At 39.7% G+C, this 19,274-nt stretch overlaps 1 protein-coding gene across 1 annotated transcript in view; it reads left to right on the top strand.

Annotated features, from left to right (window-relative positions):
• The window catches only part of reck (reversion-inducing-cysteine-rich protein with kazal motifs), an 80,987-nt gene extending 64,414 nt beyond the window's left edge, over nucleotides 1-16,573 (top strand). The window contains exon 21 of the mRNA XM_069667713.1: nucleotides 11,893-16,573. Coding sequence (XP_069523814.1) covers nucleotides 11,893-12,117 — 225 coding nt within the window. The 3' untranslated portion in view covers nucleotides 12,118-16,573. The remainder of the gene's footprint in view (nucleotides 1-11,892) is intronic.
• Nucleotides 16,574-19,274: the final 2,701 nt, after the last annotated feature.

Here is a 19,274-nt window from a genome sequence, read left to right as displayed (position 1 = left end):
ACAATAAATTTAGCTGTTACTTTGCGTGGTCATGTCTGCTTTTATCATTTTTTCACTGCAGTGTGTTAACACTTCTATAACCAAGATGAGTGTGTGTAAAAAATACTTGCCTTCATGGTCATTTATTTAGTAGGGACTAATAACTGCGAATAGGCGACGTTCTATTTGAAGTTACCTTGACAAAAAATTATTAGTTTCAAAAAAACGGACGGTTGAGCAAAATGTCACTCGACTAAATTAATTATCAATGTTGTGTATTTGGTCAGAATGTCACATTAACTATATTATAATAGACTAAGACCAGCTAATTGTTTTTAGTAGCATCTTTTAATAAAAATAAGTTGAAGTTTGTGCCTTTATATTGGTGTAAGTCATATATGTGATAAAATAAATAACCGAGTCCACCTGCGTCGTCTCTGTAGGACAGTAAATCATGAGGCTGGCAATACTAAGTACGTTTCCTGTTGACTAAAATCGTGTAAAGGCAAATTTCATCCCTGTGTGTTAAAGAGAAGTTTATTTTGTCTGAAACTACACTTCCTGCTGTCCCAGGTACTCACCAGAGCACCAAATATGCATTATGTAATCTCGAGGCTTGTTTATTTATCATTTTACAACACAGGGTTGCATTATAGAATCAAAGGCCAAGTTGTAGCCCTCAAATGAAACGCACAGTATATAAACTAGAAGCACAATCACAGCACAGATTTCCACCAGGGTCAACTGTCCAGTCTTCTTTCATAAAACGTGCAAGTTCAACCACTTTATATGTGGATTGATTTTATAATACAAAAGCAGGGGTTGACAATGAGCATAATTTTCCACTGGGCCAGTAACTTTCCATATTCACTGCCATTACAACTACTGGCCCTGAAATAATTTGCTATTATTGATATTTCAGTTATTTTAACATTTTGTTTCTCCTTATGTAAGGGTTCTTCTTACTGAATATGTGCAAAATTGTGTAACTATAATAAACCCCTAAAAATGGACCAAAATAATCATAGGCTAAAGAGGCTCATCAATAACTAATTTTTTAAATGAAAGCTTACTGTCTCCTACTTTCTGTCAGCACACACAACCTGTAAATTTCCCCATTGTGGGACAAATAAAGGATTATCTTAACCTCACGCTGTGCGTGTGTGCTGCAGGTATTGCCATTAGAAGTAAACAGTCCACAGCACATCCGCTCCGTGAACGGTCCGTTTGTGTAGCAACAGCGTTAACTTGCAGCAGGACGAGGTACTGCTGTTAACGTGAATACACACACTTACAGCCACCTCACGTAATTGCATGTCTGCCTAGATCATCCCACAGGTACATCTGTGGTGGCAGCAGCTGCGGGCGCATGTTTACAGTTTAGGCAGGTGACATACAGACTCTGCATGCACAGCGGTCAGTTCAGCAGTCAGCTCTGTGCTGTCATAAAAAGCTGCACTTATGTGATATCAGATGGACTTTTCCTGTTTTTCTATTTGTAGGAAACAGTGCTATGGGTGATACATGGGTCATAAGTGTTGGAAAAAAGAAAAAAAAAAGAAAACTTGTCTGTTTATTCCGGTATAGCAAAATCCATGTCGGGGCAGAACGTGACACCGGTGGCGGTATTGAAACCTCTTTTTTTCATAGTCCAGTGCACTCTGCTTTTTTTTCCAAATGTTGCCCTTTTTCCTGGCATTTGACCAGGAGTATAGGGTTTTTAAAACATTTTACTAGTCAGCGATAGATTGCTAACATCACTTTGTGCATTCTAGAATGACAATTGCTCTGTCGCAAGTGCAGCAACTAGCTGTAATGTGTTGTTGACAGCGGTAGTCAAAGTGCCTGCATAGATGCTGACATCGGATGGAGATTACTGTGTTACATATACTCTGCTTGTGGATCCTACTGGCACACCGGGCCAGTTAAATGTAAAATCTACTGGCCCGGGGGTTACGGACATACCGTGGGGCCACTGGGCCAGTGCTTATGTCGAGCCCTGAAAAGTATGTCATCATCAGGTTGTTATTAGCCCAATAGTCCTCATCTAAGCTGTTTATTTACTAGTTTTTCCGAATTAGAAATATTTTACCCATCTGTGGAAACCAGAAAACACTTAATGATCATGTACATATCTTCAAATATCACATGGTCAAACTAAAATAAAATCATGAACATGGCAGTTCATTAAGAACATCTGTGTTGACTTTTTCATAAGTTGGATCGAGTATTTTTACTTGTTTATGAGTCTAATGCAGTATTATTGCTTTCATGAGTTGCATATGAATCTGTTCCAAAACTGATTCAATTCTTCCTTAGCTCTTGCTACACCCGTCCACCAAGTTCTATGAAAATGGTGCCTGTAGTTTTAGTAATCCTGCTGTAAAGAGACTAACAAACAGCACACAGCTTATGGGGGCTCCTGTGTGGAGCACTAGACTTGAGGAGACGGATCCGGTAATCCAAACGGTCTGTTCTCGGTTTGTGAGGAATTCAAATATCCAATTGCAGAGTAAGAAACTGAAGCCCACAGTGATAAATTTGATTAGCTTTTTGGGGGAGATTGTGTTGAATGCTGAGCTGGAATCAACAACAACATCTGATGTAGGTGTTGTTATTTTCCAGGTGTGTGCATACATACAAATGCACACCACTGCTGTTGAAAACTATAGAGCCTTTTGAAAGTTTATATTCTTTAGGTTTAAAAAAAAAGGTTTTACATCTTCAAAACTTTTCTTTAATCAACTAAATGCAGTCAAATCCAAACCCTTTACATGATGTCACAAAATCTTTAGATTGGTCTGCATTCTATTGTGACTTTGGCTTTAACTTTAGGATTAATGTGCACATGATCTCTATTAACAGATTCTACATATAAATGTAGAATCTGTAGGCATCTGCATGCTTACCGCTAACAATCGTTCTAGATCTTAAATTCAACTTGATATGGATTCCCTGATGTGGTGTCATGAAAGCCTTTCAGTGTTCAGATTTCCCAACTTCCTCCATCCGACCTCCGTTCAACAAACAAGCATTTTAAAAGTAGTTTTCTTCTCCTCTTGAGGACAGACCTGACAAAGAGTTATTTTTACTTTTTACAAATCTGCATAATTACGATGAAATTTCGGCAAACTTAAGACCCGTTAATTAAAGCCAAACACAAGAAAAACAGGTTATTTTTCTGTAAACCATGCCACACGCAGAAAAAGACGTTTTTTATCGCTAACCGCTGGCTACAAGCATGTTCACAGGTGTCCCCTGAAGCTATATCCTGGTCAGACTAAAGCTGATGGGATCCAAGATTGATGTGCACATGAGTATACAGTATATTTTCCCAGTAAAAACGTTTTAAGGAGCCCTGAAGACTATTTTGGACTAGTATCACACATGTGTTCATAACTGATTGCATAAGACAAGATGATGTTACCAGCTATGATAGACTCCAATTGTCACCTCCATTCTATTTACAAAAAATTTAGGAGTATGTATGGAGATCCCCTGGCTCTTAAATCTTTCTGCAAGCTACTCTGTGAGATCTGCTATACACGTCATTACCATAAATATTATTCATTTATAATCAAAGAAGTTAGTTTTTGCACAGTGTCTGTCTTACAACAGGAGCTCTTTTATCTTCCCTTTTTTTTTGACACATGCACACACAAATAAACACACAGGCGCGAGCAGCTCCCAGACACAGCCGTGTTTAGCTCTGCTAATTACCCAGCTCCCTCCTTCTGGACATAAATATTCATGCCTACAGTGATTACAGTGGTAAACTGAGGGGGAGGACGCATCTGTCTCCCTCAACGTCTCACTTCACTGTTTCAACTTCATTTGAATTCTTTTATTGTTAGTGTTGCTCATTCTAAATAGTGTTGATAAATAATGCATATACGTTTTAAAAAATGTAAAAGCACAACTTGTATGTACAAATATCATACACCAATCCTAAAAATGTATGATTATATATTTATATACCATTTATGATCATTCTTTTTTTCTTTTCCCCTCTGTCATGATTATTAGGGTGCATGCATTCCCTTAATGCAACAAAGCATAAATTACTTTAATGTAAGTATAATCCATCATCTAATTTTCTATACATTTGAATTCACTGTAGTCTTTGGAGTTGTGTATAAAAGCACCAAATATCTCAGATACCACCATATGTTAAAAAATCATACTTACTACACAGGCAATCTCGGATACCATCGGCTATAGTCTGACGACGAAATGCCAGGGCGTGTAGCCGACGGTTAGCGATAAACTACTTCCTTTTCCACGTGCTGCATTGTTTACAGAAAAAAAAACTGTTGTTCTCGTGATTTACTTTAATTAACGGGTCTTACCTCTGTCGAAATTTAAACATCATGATGCAGATTTGTAAAAAGTCAAAATGATGCTTTGTCAGGTCTGTCCTCAAGAGGAGAAGAAAACAACTTTTAAAATGCTCGTTTGTTGAATGAAGGTCGGATCAATCTGATGCATTCGAGGAAGTTGGGAAATCTGAACGCTGAATGGCTTACGTGACACAGCATTAGGGAATTTATCTCAAGTCGTATTTTAGATCTGGAACGGATTGTTAACTGTGAGCATGCAGATGTCTGTTTATAAAGATTAATAAGAAGCAAAATCATCGTCAGATAGCCGCTGATGGGAGCTGGGATGTCATTACAGTGGATTGCGCTTTTGCTCTCCACACGGACTGTTTTTCCTGCATACACCGCGGCCTGCTGATACGTGATTGGTCAATATTACTTGGACTACAAGCCTACTACAAATTTAAATTTGTCCCAGAAATCCACGCCCCTGCCTAGGTTCTATGTTTCTATGTAGAATCTGTAAATAGATATTACTACACAGGTGACCCCTGGGCATTTGTGTAAAATACAGACACACTTTATCAGTAGTGCAACCATCACAAAGGGACAAAAGCAATCTGACTTAAACTAATGAAGGTACAGAAGCAAAGTTCTTTTTTTGTATTCTATCTGTATGCACCAATCCAATTGCACCCCGTTAAATAATAATAATATTTTTCAACCTTTTTAAGTAATGATCATTTATAATTCCACCATTTTTTACAAAACCCAGTTTTTACATTTTCTTGCTGATTTTAAAACTTATAAACTTATAGATTTATTTATCTTTAATATATTTTCCGTTAAGTGGTTGCCAAATATTTGTAGGCCTAAACACATCCCAACCACCCACCCAACCAACCACCCCCCTTTTAGCTCTTGGATATGTCTTGCAATTGCAATATCTATTTGCTGCGATTTACTGGTGTTTTATCAATAGGGATCTCTATCGTAACAATGTTACCTTTAATAATCCAAAACAATTGCCAGAAATTTCTTTGAACATATTTGTACAGCTGACACTGATTTCTGATACTCTTACTGCACAACATTTTATTGGTGTGTGTGACTATGTGACTATGGATTTTGGATCCTGGATGGATCTGTGTTTAGTTTTAAGGTGATTGGTCTCTAGGTTTCTTTTTGAATGGAAATGTATTTTACCTGTGGATGTGCAGGATGTCCTGTCACCTCTTTCGCCCTGTGCGAGGAAAAAAACGTTTAACATGCTGATGTGACGAGAATCTCATTAACCATTTAAAGCTTTCTCATCAATTACACTTCCTGGTTTTAATGGATTTAATTCTTTATGCATAAGGTTAATAATGAATTCATTTTAAATGCATCGCAGTGCTCTTTAGACAGAGGAACCAGACATGCATTTACATCTCTGTCTCCTTTTTGTATTTAATCTTGTGCTGTTGAGTTAGAGTGACTGGGCGCCTTTTCAGACATAAGACCAACACGTATAATTGCATCACAGTTATGTAACAATGCTTTTGTTGTACATCAGGATGTTTTGACTCTGCCAGCAAAGTCTAAACATCCTTCAAACACTTGTGAATGTTAAAGCAGTTGCTTCCAGTTCCAGCGCCACAAAAAACTTCATTAGTGAACCTCCACAACACAACTATACAAGTTTGATGGTTAAGAATTTTTAATTAGTGAGTCTAATCTAGTGCAAAATGAAATGTATGAAGTGTAATAATGAGCTGTGTCAAGCTGTGTTGTGGAAAATAAACACACCTGTGTCACAGGCACAGCAACACACACTATGCTGAGACCGCACCTGTACCGAAAGCAGCTTGACTATGTTCTACTTGTCGATGCTTTATCTGTGATCTTGAAGGTATAATCTCATAATTGATTTAATTGTAAATTAAAAACCCTTTCCGCCCTTATTGTACCCTCAGGTCCTGACAGGGGATCATGTTAGGTTATTCTAATTGGAAAAGGTCTATATGTGTCACCCAGTAAGTGGGTTAAAAACACTGAAGTTACATCTATCTGGAGCTGAGACGTCTTCAGGCTGGTGTTTTTCTGCTGCTGCTGGTAGCAATATAATCTAATCTTAGATCCGAATCAGTTCATGCCCAAAAGCATTGAACACGCTTCACACAAAAGCTGCCGATAGACTGTTACTGTGCTGAAAGAGCTGAAGGATATAAAGAAGAACAGTAACAAAGAAATAAGGATATTGACAGAATAAAACTGAGTTTTGGTTTGAAAGAGGGAATCATAAAAAAAACACTCAACATCACACAGAAATCAATACATTTCAACATCAAGGCAATTTTTCACCCCTTTCAAAGCTTTATTTTTTATATAATTTTGGTGTACTTGAGTCTCTTTGAAATGAAAAAGAAAAGAGTTAGACTAGTTAAACATTTAGAGACAGTCAGTACATCCGCTCGGTTTCCCAAGTCGCTCTCTGTGTTCACATGTTCTGCTTCTACATCTTAAAGAAAAACATTCACTTGATCAGAGTTCTAAACCAACTGCATCTGATCATCCCGTCTCAGCCATCTCAACAATTTTCTACCCAATTTATTTATAATTGGCAGCTTTTTAGAAAAACATACACTCGAGCCCCCTATCAAAAACATAAACAGCTTTTATTAACAGCAGAAACGGCAGCAGAATACTAAATTCTCACAAGATCATTAAAGAGAAAATGTATCACCAAGAAAGCTATTTATTAGTCATGACGTTTCTGCAGGGATTGTGAATCAGCTCACGATAGGAGATGAATCTTCTTTCTACAGGTACCAACAGAGCCTGTCTGAGGCCTGCGCAGGTATGACGTTTCGGTTTTTGTTAGTGTCCGCGTCTTTTTTTAGCTCAAGGTCTTCCTGTCCCATCGCACAAAGCAAGGCACACTGTGATCTCACAGCAACAGTATTTTAAAAGAAGAAAGTTCTGTTGAAAAGAGGTATAAATGTGCCGTGAAGAGCAAATGAAAAGAAATGAATTGACTGACATTGGTGATTAAGAAAGATTGAAACACATACCAACTCACAAAGCTAAGGGTGCAATTAATTAGACATTAGGACAGGATGCTCAGAGGTTTGTCAATGATTCCATTAAGGCCCAAACTTTACAGATACTTAGTGTTTTTTACTGTATTGAAACAAGATTTGAACCTAAACTTGAGCCTACCTAGTCTACTGTTTTATCGGCCTCTGCCGGATGTTTTTGCATCAAGTGACGCTGAAGTTTCGAAGGTTTTAAACACTCGTTTGAGAGGGTCTCTAGACAGAGGATGCATTTCTACAATCATGGCCATTTTTCTGTATTGCTGTAAAGCCATACTTAATGTATGCTGCCTCATATTTTCGGATTTTAGTTGGCCATGAGTTCTAAGGTTTTTTTGCAGCAGAGTCCTCCATGGCAGGGCTGTTGGTCTGCTCCTTCGGTCTATTTGTTGTCAAAAACCTGTCCATTTTGCGCTAGCTAGCTAAACGCAAGCTTGAGGAGCAGAGCAGCTTGATAACAACCGCCAGGTCTACACAGATTATGACGTCGTTATGACGTCGTCATGCCGAATTTGCAGCTGAATGTGAGAATCCGAGATTACAGCAGTTTACGTGTTGTACGGTTCAGGACAAATGGTTATTAAAAAAAAAAAAACTACAGAGTATCGCTGCTGAGCAGCCGGTAGGCCGCACTAGAATTGGTTTACAATGTGTAATAATGATGAATTGAATAAAGTCTTTTGTTCAGGCAGCTTTGGTACCTTTGCATTGCCATAATTATGAGAATTCAAGTTCTACAAATTTAGAAGCTCTAATTTAATTCCAGCTCAAGCATTCATGATATTTATGGATGAAAATGCTGACTCTAAAATCTGCATCAATATCAATCCCACAAAACATGTATCTGTATGGATCTCAACAAGTATCCTCAATGGACAGTAGAGATCCTGATGTTGCTGTTAGGAGTGAACTCTGCTGATAGTAGCAAGTTACCACTGTACATACTGTGCCCTGTCAAAGAGAGATCACCAGAGACAGGATGATATGCAACAAAAGTCAGCAGCAGGACGAGATGTAGGGTCAGCATCTTTAGCCCTCAGGGCTCTTGCAAACTAGATGTCTTGACATTCATTTACGTCCAAAAACACACATGAACCCAGACACAGGATAGGCTCCTGTTTTAGATCCCAGTCTTCACTTGTGTCAACACTTCAGTGATACCCTGACGACTTCTCTTGCATCTATGACGTGTTCAGTTTGTGTTTGTAAGTCAAGGGCAGATAGTCTGTTTCGATGATGTCTCCCTTGTCCCTGACAACTCAGGGCTTTAGACCAGCATACGCAATGTCAATGAAAGTATTGTGGCTGGCAAACTAAAAAGAGGTCTTGGCTCAACTTTTGTGATAATGTCTTTTAGAAGTATAAGGTAAGCTGTGGCACGTTTTATCATTTAATGAGCCTTAAAACTCAGTTCAGTTCCTAAAACAGGCGTCCTGGAGCATATTTGAAATAGCTAATTAGCAAGACAGCACGATTAACTGCTTAAAAGCTTAGGTGAAAATTATTGTTCACTTGAGATGCTAAATGTAATGTTCTTATTTCTTGTGCCACTGCAAACAGAACACACTTTTGCGGTTAACTTTAGCTTGAAAGCAATGGAAATGCTTGGAAACTGCAGCAATTTTGCAAGCATTGTATTCTGCTGCGCCTGCTGGCCAAGCTTTCAGTACAACTGATATTAATATGTAATCTGTGTCAGCATAGCAACATCTGATCCCTAGACCTTTGCTGATACACTTGGTATAAAAAAGCTTTCCCACAATTCTTATGCAGGCATTGTACTGGACCATTGTGGTGTAGGTAGATGAGCCGTAAGGCAAAGCTTTCGATTTCCCAGTCGATCTATGTTCCAACTCTCACCTGTGGTGTAAGCTTTGGGTAGTGACCGAAAGAATGAGATTGCAGATACAAGCGGCAATGAGTTTCCTCTGCAGGGTGGCCGGGCTCAGCCTTACAGATTAGGGTAAGGAGCTCAGGCATCCGGGGGGAGCTTGAACTAGAGCTGCTACTCTTTCGCATCGAAAGGAGCCAGTTGGGGTGGTTTGGGCATCTGATAAAGATGCCTCCTGGGTACCTCCCGCTGGAGGTTTTCCAGGCGCAACCAACTGGGAAGAGACCCTGGGGCAGACCCAGAGCTCACTGGAGGGATTATGTAGGTGTAGGGCCACCCAGGAGATGCTGGAACGTTGCTGGGGAGAGGAACGTTGCTGGGGAGAGGGACGTCTGGGTTAACTTGCTTAGCCTGCTGCCACCGCGACCTGGCCTCATGGATGGATGGATGAATGGATTATGGATTAATGGATGGATGGATGATGAATGGATGATGGATGGATTATGGATTATGGATTATGGATTATGGATTATGGATTATGTATTATGGATTATGAATGGATGGATGGATTATGGATGGATGGATGGGTGGATCCCAGGTCAGGTCAAGGCAACGCTGTTCATTTTTTAACAGACTTTCAAGCTAGTGCAACTACTTGTATCATTTGCACGGCTTGCTCAGCTAGCAAAAAGGGGTGGAGTTTGGTGCCCTTTGAACTTTTTTGTCAGATTTGGTTTCTTAAGAATGTGGTCACTCTGTACGGACTTCATTTACACCAGGCTGAGACACGATAACAATGTGAGCCAGATTTTTTTACCGAGTTGTTTGGCTGATCTGATTGCTGATCTGATGTTAATTTGAGGAATTGTCTCCAAGAACACTGTGTGGAATTGGCAGCCGGTTGATTTGATTGGTTCATATTTTGTGGAAACGTTTCTCTTCCGTATGCCAGGTTTATTCTCCCAGATGTTTTCAGGTACATTGCCTCCATCAGTGTGCTAATGAAAACATTTTGGAGCAAAAAAAAACATTTTGGAGGAGTGCAAAATGAATTTCACAGTTTTGCTTCCACAGGTTTGCTCCTCGCTGTCTCGCTGCCTCAATATGAAAGTTATTTAAACAGGGGGATGTCATTTGTTTTCCAGGGATTTATTTTAGTTTTTCAGTTAGGATGAGAAGAAAAACATTTATCCCTGATATGAAGAAGAAAATAATGTCAATTAAAACTCATTTAGCTGCTGTACTAAAGTCACAAGGGACCCTTTTAATTTTTGAAAAATATTAAATTGAAATAACGATTCTTGAAACTTATTAAACATGACGACCTTTTTTAAAGGAAAAGATTTCAAGAAAAACAGGATAAATGTAGGGAGAGGCAGAAAGAATCTCTCAAAGGAGCAAAAGAAAAAGATGGGCATAAACATGAAAAAGGCACAGAGCAAACTCTCATCTGGGTGGCTGAGGGAAGCCTCTTCTGGTGGGCTTTTAGTTAAGCTGTTACTAGGCAACAGCTTCTTCCATGTGTTTGAGAAGAAAAGTAATATTCGTCCCCAGGTTGACAAAAGCGGTGCCAAAAAAAAAAGTTTCTACTTTCTAATCACATCTGAGCACTGTGTTTAATGACTCAAATAATTACACAGATATCTCACACATTTCTTAGACAGGGATGCTGACACTTTCCACTATTAATATTTCTGATGGCCAAAGAGAACAAATGTCCATAATTTGTATAAATTAATCTGAGGGGATTAGACTTGCATTAACTCTATTCCTACTGGGCTCCCTGCAGACCAAAGAGGTACTCTTTATCCATATCTCAAATATCCTTTATTCTGTCATATATCTTTTTCCTAATAGCTTTATATCATTGTTTCCTGTTTCTTTATTAAGTAGTGCTTTTTAAAAAATACCAGTGTATCGAGGTCCTGAGGGCCCCAGTCAACAACACTCAATTCTGCTTTGATGTATTTTTTAATAGGCGGGACTAATTATTGAGCTGATGTCTGCCATGGGTCCTCATTTAACTATCACACACTATCATTGGGGGTTAGGGGCACTCTGTATGTCTGGCAGGCAGACACAGACAGCAGCAGCAGACTCAGATTTCCACATGGCTTTACACATTTTTTTGTTGCACTTAAAGCATTAATTAACTGTCAAAATTCACTTGAGAGAAAAAATGTTTTTGCAGTAGTTTATCCGTGCTGTTAGGCTGTTAGTTGTTGTATGTTAAATCTGTAGGACTAGAGTAACACAATTTGGTTGTGTTCTTGCACAACAACAGTTCCTAATAAAAGTAAACTTTCTGGAATACACACAATGCAGTCCTGGGTCAGTGCAGGTTTTTCACTTGGAAAAGAGAACATATTTTGCTGAGAGGCCCAGAAAGTTCAGGGATTGCATTTGCCTGCTGTCCAGACTGCAATTTCAAACTAAAGGTGTGTGTAGCCGTGTGGGATGGAATTGTTTTTCTTAACACAAAATAACATCTTATATTAGAAATATGTAAATTATTCTATTCGTTTACATCTTAAAAGGTGGATGACATTAATTTAGTCTATGAAAGTATAATAAAACCAAACTTTAAAAATCTAATGAAAGATCAGTGGAGAAACCGAGTCTCCTGTGCTGAGTCAGATTGGGATTTTGGAAATCTGAGTGTTGCGTTTTCTCTTGTATTTTTCAGATCGAAGCTTGCAGCAAGGAGGCCGAGAAAATCGATTCCCTCATCAACTATGCCAGCCCCACTCTGGTCTCCCACGTTCCCCTCTCCGCCTTCCTCACCTCCGAGATCAAAACCTCCTCCATCCACTCTTCTGCGGGCTCTCTGCCTTCACCTCTGTCCCCCAGCATGTGCTTCCTCCTGGGCCTCCTCGCTGCAGCAGCAGCCCCTGTCTTCCACCAGCTCTGAGTGTCTATCTACCCCTTCCGTTTCTAACTCTCGAGTGTTCCAAAGATTCTCCCCCTTCTCCTGGGATGACGGGGGTGTCAGGAGGTGAGTGTGCTCTGGCAGCTGCGAACCAGGAATAAGCAGCGGCAACGTCTTTCGACAATCATTCCTATCAGCTCACCTGCGTGTCAAACAATCAAGATGGTGGAAAAGCTATTAATGTGGAAAGCTTTTGTATGAACAGTGTTATTCAGTGGATGAGTTACTCACTGGGTTTCCCTCCGGTGAAGTGTATGAGTGTGTGTACGTGTGTGTGTGAGTGTGACCTTTAAGAAGCATTTGACTTCATACCAGCAGTGTTTATCCATTAGTTCCAGCAGCAAGCTCTCTCCACTGAAAGCTGTTATGTGGGAATGTAAATTTCATGACTCACTCTGTCTTATTTAGAGGCATTCTGTGTGTGTGTGTGTGTGTGTGTGTGTATATTTGTGTGTTTGTGCATGTGTGTGTGTCCGACTGCGTTACGGAGACAGACAAGGACAAAACATCCCAGTCTGGCTGCACATCTGCCTGACAAATTACCCGAAATTCCCTCGGCCACACACACTTCCACACACACTCACACCACATATTGGTGTGACTACATCCAGACTTTAGATGGAGTCTGATCAGCATTTAGTGACACTTTTAAGCCTCCAGTTTAGAAACATGCGCCGTCTGTAGCACAGTGCATGATGTATATACATGTGAGGTGTTTATGGACCTAGTGTTTGAACCTCTAACCTCAGCAGTGTTAGCGCCATGCTCATATACGGAGCCAGCTCAGATGAAACAAATCCCACCTCCAAAGTGGGCCGTAGCTACAAACTGACCAAACAAAGTGCCTGCATGTCAATCAAAAGATTCAGATATGAAGGGAGCCCAGAGTCTGTGTTCACACAGAGATCGAATGAAGCAGATCGGAGCTGAAATTGGGGACTTAGGATACAAAACTGATGTCACTCTCACCTGATCACATGACACCTTTCTCACAAACATACCTGGCAGCACTTTGTCTGATGTGGTGCTCATAAGACATCTTTAATATATTATACATAAGTACATTCCAAGTACATAAAAACAAATATCAGAACATGGTGAATTATTTATAATGTGAATAATTTGTTACCGAAAATTTAAAGGGATAAACACTTAATGGTGCAACTGCATTATTAATTCGAGCTCATTAAATCATCATCACTATGTTCAGCTCATTTCAAAACCACATTTCAACCTAAAATCTTTTTTTTTAATTTATCTAATCATTTTTTTCATATATCGACTAATTAGTTTATTCTGGGAAAGGGAAAAACAGCAGAGGTTGACAAGATAAGAAGCTAAAAAATAGGACATCATGGCTACAGCAATTGTTTTCAGTTTTTCTTGCTATTCTCTAATTGCTCTTTTATAAAAATTAAAAAAAAGGATGCTAACACCGCTACAGAATTTGAAAACTATCCAACTGGGAAAAAAAATTGAAAGGGGAACATCACTATTGATTTAATTGCTCACAATTAATACATGTGCAACCTGTAACCACATGCCAAAAAGTAGCACGGCCCTTGATGCTGTCTTTTAACGTTTTAACGTTAGCAGCCAAACCTTAAAGAGTCAGATTGCTACTGCATAAACCATGATAATTCAGCTTCAAGGCAAAAATTAAAGTGTTCATCGCAATGCATCAGCCATCTTTATAACTGTACAAGTTGTTTTTATGGTGTAATGAAATAAGCTGAAGCACATAGATGCCTAAGGGAGAAGCCATTTAAAATCTGATTTGGAAAAAAGCAAAGTAAGAGTTATTTGTATTTAAATCGGTGTTCCTCCAATTGAGTACTGCATTTCAATCAAGTTAAAGAACTTTTGAAAGAAAGAGACAAGCTGACAAAGATATGCTGACTTTTATTTAGAGCCTTTAATCCCCATAATGCCCCTTAAAAGAAGTGTTTATTTGATTTTCCTCATAAATAAACCCATGATCTTTCCAATGTAATCACCCCGCATTATGAAGCACACGCTCTGTTATACATTTATAATCTCTTAATTCAAGGTGAGATAACGTTAAACTGTTTCACAGGCTGAATTGTGAATAAATAAAGACCTGCAGTAAATGCATCACAGTGACCTCAGCTTAAGTGTCCCCGTGTAGTGAGTGTCAGGGAGTCTCTTATGTGCACCACATGTAACAAAGTGCCACCAGCAGCAGGTGAACGGTGCATTCTGTAATAAAACATTAGTAAACCCTGGATCAGCCTCCCTCTGTGTGAGACAGCAGCTCTGCACAGCATTAAAAGGGATGCTTCCTGTCTGTACATTTGAACTAGAAGCCATTTAATAAGAAAAGGACAATCACATAGTCACTACCCACAATCCTCTTTGGGTAGAGAAGATTTCCACAGTATGCCTTGCATATAGTGTCTTATATGAAGTAATAATGAAAATGCAATAACTTTATATTTGTTAAGAAATGTCTCTATATTTGATATGTATCTGATTGAGATAATGATCACCTATGTGCCATGTTTTTTTATTCTTTTATTGCATGATGACAATTATGAAGTGTTTTTACTCCAGAATGTATTATAGTGTGTGTTGTCCCGTCTGTGTGTTTGTCTATCTGCCTGTACAGCACACCCTGTCCCCGTCTCTAACAGTATTACTGTGCTAGGCAGCTCTGTAGCAGGGAACCTTCACCACGGCTCCTCCATCTATTACTATTTGTATTATTATAATTATTATTTTTATTATGATTATTATTTTAAATATTATTGTTATGTTTGTGTCTAATGGAGCCAACACGATTATTCTACGAGAATTTGTACGTCTTCAGTGTTTGATTTGATTTCATGTCACATACGAAGAGAAAACGAAAGATGAAAGTGCTCAAACTGCTCCTGATGAATTATTTCTCAGCTAAAAGAAAAGTCCAACATGTGGGGAAAAATCCATTTCTAAAGATGAGAAGCTATAAATGCTAAGCTAACCGTGCCCTGACTCCAGCTCCATATTTAGGCATGAGCTTGATCTTCTCATTTAGTTCTCAAAAACCAATCAGCTAATTTGTCCCCATAACTTTTCTTATATTTTGATAGTTCTTCTTTTGGCTGCAACATGTTTACTCTAACAACTTACTTGTGACATACGACAGCTTGGTCAGTGGCCGAACATTTCAACTAATAGTGATGCTCGGTGCACAAATACCACCTAGCATCACTCTTAGTCGTGCAGGGCCTGGTGGTTAAGTTAGCAATACTGCTTTCAAACGAAGCTGTCAAGTTAGTGATTATAAATAAGCAATGTCCAGTTTTAATATTAAGTTATCGAGTTTGTTATGTTTAGGCACCAAATCAGTGTAGTATTAATCAGTATTTACTTGCATACGCTAGTTACGTAGTTAAGTTACTGACATTCATTATATTTACTCCGTTTTCCGGTGTTAACGAATAGTTTCCGCTTGTTTTCTTGAGATCTCGACGTATTATTTCGTTATTATTATTATTATTATTATTTCGTTATCTTGAGATAGCTCGAGATGATCATAACTCATATCTCCAGAGTTGCAAAAGCACAAAACTAACAAAGAAATAGGCTTAACTTACCTCATTAGTGTGGGCAATGGCAGCATGGCCTGTTGAAAATTCATCATGAGAAAACCAGCTTTGTTATCTCCGGATAATGAGAAAAATAAGTGGAGATCTTGAGAAAACAACTGGAAATGAAAGTTTAATCAGGGGAAAACAGAGGAAATAAAATGTATGATATTAGATAAAAAGAAATCAACTGTTCAAAACATAGCGAACCTTGATGATTGGTTTCACATGGGAATCAAACCGTGGTCGACTACATAATAGAATTTTATTTGTTTATCCCCCATCCTTGGCTGACTTCCTCGCTCTGTACGTATACTCTGTCACCCTACTTCAATGGCACATCAAAACATTAAGCTACAGGGCCGCATTCAGAAATGATGCTGGAAGCGCTGGGCCGCTGACCAAGCTGCAGTTTTTGATGAGTTGGGCGTGACAACGAGCTGTCATGTTGTTCTACTAACTTGGCAGCCCTTTGGAGGCCAGGAGCAACAGTATTTTTAGCAGGACGCTCATTTCTCCTGTCTTTCCATGTGATAGTTGCAGTGTTACGGAGTGTAGCTGAACTAATCAGCTGTTCTGAGTATGTAACCCTCAGACAGACTGGAGCAGTCTGTCCAATCAGCGAAGATGGATTTCTGTCATTATAATAACTCTAAGGTCACTCATATTGTGTTCTTCAGCTACATCATGTTTGATTCCTCTCACCAAACTGTCTATGGTTTGTATGCTGGTTCAGTGTTGTCCTTGTGTTTGCATCATCACTGTTTGACTCTGTAAAACTGCCAGGAATTTAAAAAGGAAAGAACTCAACAGGATGCATATTTCATGAAATATAAAAGAAGCAATACCACAACCAACAATGTGTTTTTTCTGTGTGTTCACAAACTGCAGCGAGACACGAGCCCAGCTCAGCATTCACCTGGAATCTAAATACAGCAAACGCACGACTTCAGCTCTGAAAGACGGGATTTGACTTTTTAATCAGACTCATTGTTGAAGCGTCTGATCCAACAACAAATAATACTCAGCCACTGTATCTGTTAATAATGTATTTCCTCTGAAAGCTGCAGAGGAGCACAAAGGCCTGCTCTGTTGTATCATTTGTTACAAAAGATACCAAAACCTCTCTGCCTATAGCTTGGAAATTCCAACATATAAGGTATGTGAAGTATGCTGGAGGACTGACGCATTAATATTTCATCCACCGCTATCCAAACACAACAGGGGAGTTATGTTCTCTCTCCTTCACATACACTCTGTCAGAAGAGCGCGTGAAGCGAATGAAATCAGTCTGTCGTAAATCGAGCATCTGCTCCATACTGTTTCAAGTCATTTGTCAAGGTTAAATGGCAGGGAGGGATGATACAGGCCTCAGACACAATTATAATGTGGAGAAATTAGATGAGTTTGCTTATGTAAATGTTTCTAAATGAACCCGTTGAACCAAGGTATTTTATATTGAAATTGTTTTTTATAAGTGGCTGTACCAACCTCAGTTTACCTCTCTACAGGTACGTTTGTAAATAAATATACCAGTATGCACATCTTCACTGGCCATGACAGCAGTGCAGATTACTTCTGTAATCTAATATGCAACGATCGTGTGTGCGCACTCACCGGCGGCTGTGGCTCAGTGGTAGAGTCGTGTCGGCTTTCAATCGGAAGGTCGGAGGTTCGATCCCCAGTTCCCTCAGGCTACAGGTCAAAGTGTCCTTGGGCGAGACACTGAACCCCAAATTGCTCCCAGTGCCAACGGCTGCCAGCGGGTATGAATTTGATTGACAGTTGGGCACTTTACGTAGCAGCCTCTGCCATCAGCGTATGAACGTGTGCGTGAATGGGTGAATGTGACATGTGACATGTAATGTAAAAGCAGCTTTGAGTGGTCGCAAAGACTAGAAAAGCTCTATATAAGTACAGTCCATTTACCGGCCTCTTTATTAGGTACACCTGTTCAACAGCTCATTAATGCAAATATCTAATCAGCCAATCACAAGGCAGCATTTAGGCATGGTCAAGACGATCTGCTGAAGTTCAAAGCGAGCATCAGAATGGGGAAGAAAGGTGATTTAAGTGACTTTGAACATGGCGTGGTTGTTGGCGCCAGGCAGGCTGGTCTGAGTAAACTGCTGATCTACTAGGATTTTCACACACAGCCATCTCTAGGGTTTACAGAGAATGGTCCAGAAAATATCCAGTGACCAGCAGTTCTCTGGGCGAAAATGCCTTGTTGATGGCAGAGGTCAGAGGAGAAGGGCCAACAGTAACTCAAATAACCACTTGTTACAACCGAGGTATGCTGAAGAGCATCTCTGAACCGATGAACCTTGAAGCTAACCTATAGCAGCAGAAGACCACACCGGGTGCCACTCCTGTCAGCTAAGAACAGGAAACTGAGGCTACAATTCGCACAGGCTCACCAAAATTGGACCGTAGAAGACTGGAAAAATGTCGACGATAAGTTCTGATTTCTTCTGCAACATTCAGATTCAGAAGGGTCAGAATTCGGCATAAAAAACATGAAAGCATGGATCCATCCTGCCTTGTATCAACAGTTCAGGCTGGTGGTGGAGGTGTTATGGGGTGGGGTTTTTTAGAACATGACAGTGAGTTCATTGTACTCAAATGGCCTCAACAGTCACCAGATCTCACTCCAAAAGAGCACCTTTGGGATGTGGTGGACCAAAATCTCTGAGGAATGTTTCCAGCACCTTGTTGAATCTATGCCATGAAGAATTAAGGGAATTCTGAAGGCAAAAGGGGGTCTAACCCGGCACTAGCAAGGTGTACCTAATAAAGTGGCCGCTGAGTGTATGTACAGTAAATGCTGGAACTATTTCTTTGTGAACAACAGCAATGTGCTGTCATCACCATGTGGGAGGCAACAAGCAGATGAGTTAACTTTTTTGTCATTTTATAGTATTTACTTTTTTGTCTACAAATTGAACAAATAGGTACAAATTGTTATTGATGAGCCGTGGGGGTGGAGAAGGTGTACTTCTGAATGGATGAGGCCAGGCTAGCTGTTTAACCTATATGAAGTGGTTGTAGCCTTGGTCTGAAAGCCAATGCTGAAGTGCCTCATACCTGCATTCTTTCTTAAAGCCTACAGGGGGCGACACCACTGGTTGCAAAAAGGAGTCTGATTGTAGGTTAGCTTGTAAGAATATGAACCTACTCTATATTGATTTCCTAACTTATTTACTGTTTCCTAATGAGTGATCTCAATTGGTTCTTTTAAGTCTTCTTCAATAAAGCATGACTTTCAAACTGTAAATTAAGGTCCAGTTTACCCATCCATCAATTATCTATACTGCTTATCCTGTTCAGGGTTGCAGGGGGGCTGGAGCCTTTCCCAACTGTCATTAAGTGAGAGGCAGGGTACACCCTGGACTGATTCAGTCAGTCCAGGGCTGACACATGCAGACAGACAACCTTTCACGCTCACACTCACACCTATGGGCAATTTTAGAGTCACCAATTTACCTAACAAGCATGTCTTTGGACTGTGGGAGGACGCCAGAGGGAACCCACGCATGCACAGGGAGA

The sequence above is a fragment of the Semicossyphus pulcher genome, unplaced genomic scaffold (assembly GCF_022749685.1).
Source record: "Semicossyphus pulcher isolate SPU_LCO1_2020_fin unplaced genomic scaffold, fSemPul1.0.p SCAF_18, whole genome shotgun sequence".
NCBI classification, from domain to species: Eukaryota; Metazoa; Chordata; class Actinopteri; order Labriformes; family Labridae; genus Semicossyphus; species Semicossyphus pulcher.
This window is presented reverse-complemented; position numbering and strand designations above follow the sequence as displayed.